This window comes from Meleagris gallopavo, chromosome 30 (genome assembly GCF_000146605.3).
Source record: "Meleagris gallopavo isolate NT-WF06-2002-E0010 breed Aviagen turkey brand Nicholas breeding stock chromosome 30, Turkey_5.1, whole genome shotgun sequence".
NCBI lineage: Eukaryota > Metazoa > Chordata > Aves > Galliformes > Phasianidae > Meleagris > Meleagris gallopavo.
In genome coordinates this window covers 1,264,369-1,266,712 of record NC_015040.2, presented here as the reverse complement: position 1 = coordinate 1,266,712, position 2,344 = coordinate 1,264,369, and the positions used below count along the sequence as shown (strand labels likewise).

Sequence of the window (2,344 nt, the reverse complement as noted above, 5' to 3'; positions counted from 1 at the left end):
CTATTTCGGTCTCAGCTGTGGGGTTCCTTGGTTTGGGGGGGTCCCAGTCGCTTCGCTCCCAGCCCCCTGGGGGTCCCAATCCCATAAATCTTTGCCATGCAGTCCCCAATCCCTCGGGTCCCAATCTCTTGGGATTCCTAATCCCTCGTGTCCCAGCCCCCAGGGGTCCCAGTCCCATAAATCCCAATCCTCGGGGCCCCAGCCCCCCGGGGTCCCGATCCCCTGCTTTCCCACCCCTTTAGTCCCAGCTGTGGGGCTGCCCGGCCCCAATCCCTCAGGGGGATCCCAGCCCCACCTCTGTGGGTAGGGAGGGGTCCCAATCCCTGATCCTCAGCCCAGAGCTGTGCGTGGGGGGGTCCCATCCCATGGGGGCACAGTGGGTGTCTGTGGGTCAGACCCACGGCGCTCACCGGCGTATCGACGTCAACGAGGAACCCGTCTCCCACGCTGACCACCCTGTAGTGCTTCAGCAGAGCAACGCTGCCCGGGGAGGCGACCTCAGCGGGTGTCACCAACCCCAACCAAGGAGACCCCGACCCCGGGACCGACCCTGGGCACAGGAGGGGGTCCCACCCCGCTCACCCGCTCAGCACCTGCCGCGTGCTGACGGAGAAGCCTTGGCCGTGCCCACCAGGTCGCAGCACCACGCTCCCACCGCCCGCATTGCGCTCCAGCAGCCGCTCGGCCTCGGCCCGCGACACGTCGAAGAAGCAGCTGGGCATGCTGGGGGGAGGAGGGGGGGTCACCCCGGGGTGCAACGCGTCACTGCGAGCACCCCCAGCCTACCTGAGCCACGTGCCGTGCCGTGGCACCTCGAGGCACAACACGTCACCCCATGCCGTGGCAACCTGAGCCACGTTGTCACCCTATGCCATGTCACCCCAAGCCACATTGTCACCCCATGCCATGTCACCCCAAGCCATGCCATCCCGAGCCACATTGTCATTGTCACCTCAAGCCATGTCATCCCGAGCCATGCCTTGTCATCCCGAGCCACAGTCACCCCAAGCCATGCCATGCCATCCCAAGCCATAGTGTCACCCCAAGCCATGCCATCCCAAGCCATGCCATGTCAACCCCAGCCATGCTATGTCATCCTCAGCCATGTTGTCACCCCAAGCCATGTCATCCCAAGCCATGCCATGCCATCTCAAGCTATAGCGTCACCCCAAGCCATGCCATATCATCCCGAGCCATAGTGTCACCCCAGGCCATGCCATGTCACCCCATGCCATGCCACCCCAAGCCATGCCACGTCATCCTGAGCCATGTACTGCCACCCAAGCCATGCCATGTCAATCTGAGGCATAATGTTACCCAAAGCCATGCCATGCCACCCAAGCCATGTCATATCACTCCAAGTCATGTAGTGTCACCCCAAGCCATGCCTTGTCAACCTGAGCCATAGTGTCACCCCAAGCCATGTCACCCAAGCTATGGCATGTCACCCCCACGCCATACCATGTCATCTCGAGTCACAGTATGTCACCTCAACTCATGTCATGTCACCCCAAGCCGTGTCACATCACCTTGAATTGCTACACGTCACCCAAACCATGCCACCCCAAGCTGTGCCATGTCAAGCTGAGCCACGCTGCGTCACTTCAATCCATGCTGTGCCGCTTCAAGCCATGCCACGTCAACCTAAGCCATGCCACCAGGCCACCCGGAGCCACATCATGACACCCCAAGCCATGCTGTGCCACCTCAAGTCATGTCACATCACCTGGAATTGCAACATGTCACCTCAAGCCATATCATGTCCCCCCAAACCACGTCCTCCCAAGCCATGCCATGTCCATCTGAGCCAGTTTCACCCCAAGTCATGCCACCCCAAGCCGTGTCATGTCCCTCCAAGCCATGTAGTGTCACCTCAACCACGCTGTGCCACTCCAAGCCTTGTCACGTCCCCCCAAGCCATGCCACGTCCCCCCAAGCCATGCCATGTCACCCCACTCCATGTCACCCCACTCCATGTCACCCCACTCCATGTCACCCCACTCCATGCCATCTCAACCTCAGGTCCCCTTCCTGACCCCCACTCACGGGGGCACTGCCGTTGTCCCCACATTCCGTGCCCCCCAGCGGTTCTCCTTCTCCTGGCGCAGCGCCTCCGACAGCTGGAAGATGTGCCCAGGCAGCAGCTCCAGGTCTGTGGGCACCTCCATCTGTGTGTGTGTGGGGGGGGAGACACGATGTGGGGACACTGAGACACAGGGGGGGATGGCAGGGGTCACCGGCAGCCACCAACCTTGGCCATGGTCAGGATGAAGCCGCGCCACATCTCCTGTGCCTGCATGCTGTCTGCCTGCAAGGGACTGGGGGTCGTGAGTCCCCCCCCAAC

General features: G+C 61.9%; 2 protein-coding genes across 3 annotated transcripts in view; one reads left to right on the top strand and one right to left on the bottom strand.

Annotated features, from left to right (window-relative positions):
* Nucleotides 1-87, top strand: part of FSD1 (fibronectin type III and SPRY domain containing 1) — a gene marked incomplete at its 5' end in the record, with an annotated part of 5,508 nt that extends 5,421 nt beyond the window's left edge. The window contains one exon of the mRNA XM_019609949.1: nt 16-87. Coding sequence (XP_019465494.1) covers nt 16-87 — 72 coding nt within the window. The remainder of the gene's footprint in view (nt 1-15) is intronic.
* LOC104914660 (signal-transducing adaptor protein 2-like) lies at nt 27-2,338 on the bottom strand. Of its 2 annotated transcripts, none has more exons than XM_010724830.3 (4): nt 2,252-2,338; nt 2,047-2,168; nt 583-723; nt 27-480 (listed from the first exon to the last, which is right to left on the bottom strand). In XM_010724830.3, exons 1-4 carry the CDS (start codon nt 2,297-2,299, stop codon nt 138-140), a joined length of 654 nt encoding a protein of 217 aa, XP_010723132.1. In that variant the 5' UTR covers nt 2,300-2,338; the 3' UTR covers nt 27-137. The 2 variants fall into 2 exon arrangements, with proteins under 2 accessions (XP_010723132.1, XP_010723133.1); XM_010724831.3 differs by having other exon boundaries at nt 224-480; nt 594-723.
* Nucleotides 2,339-2,344: the final 6 nt, after the last annotated feature.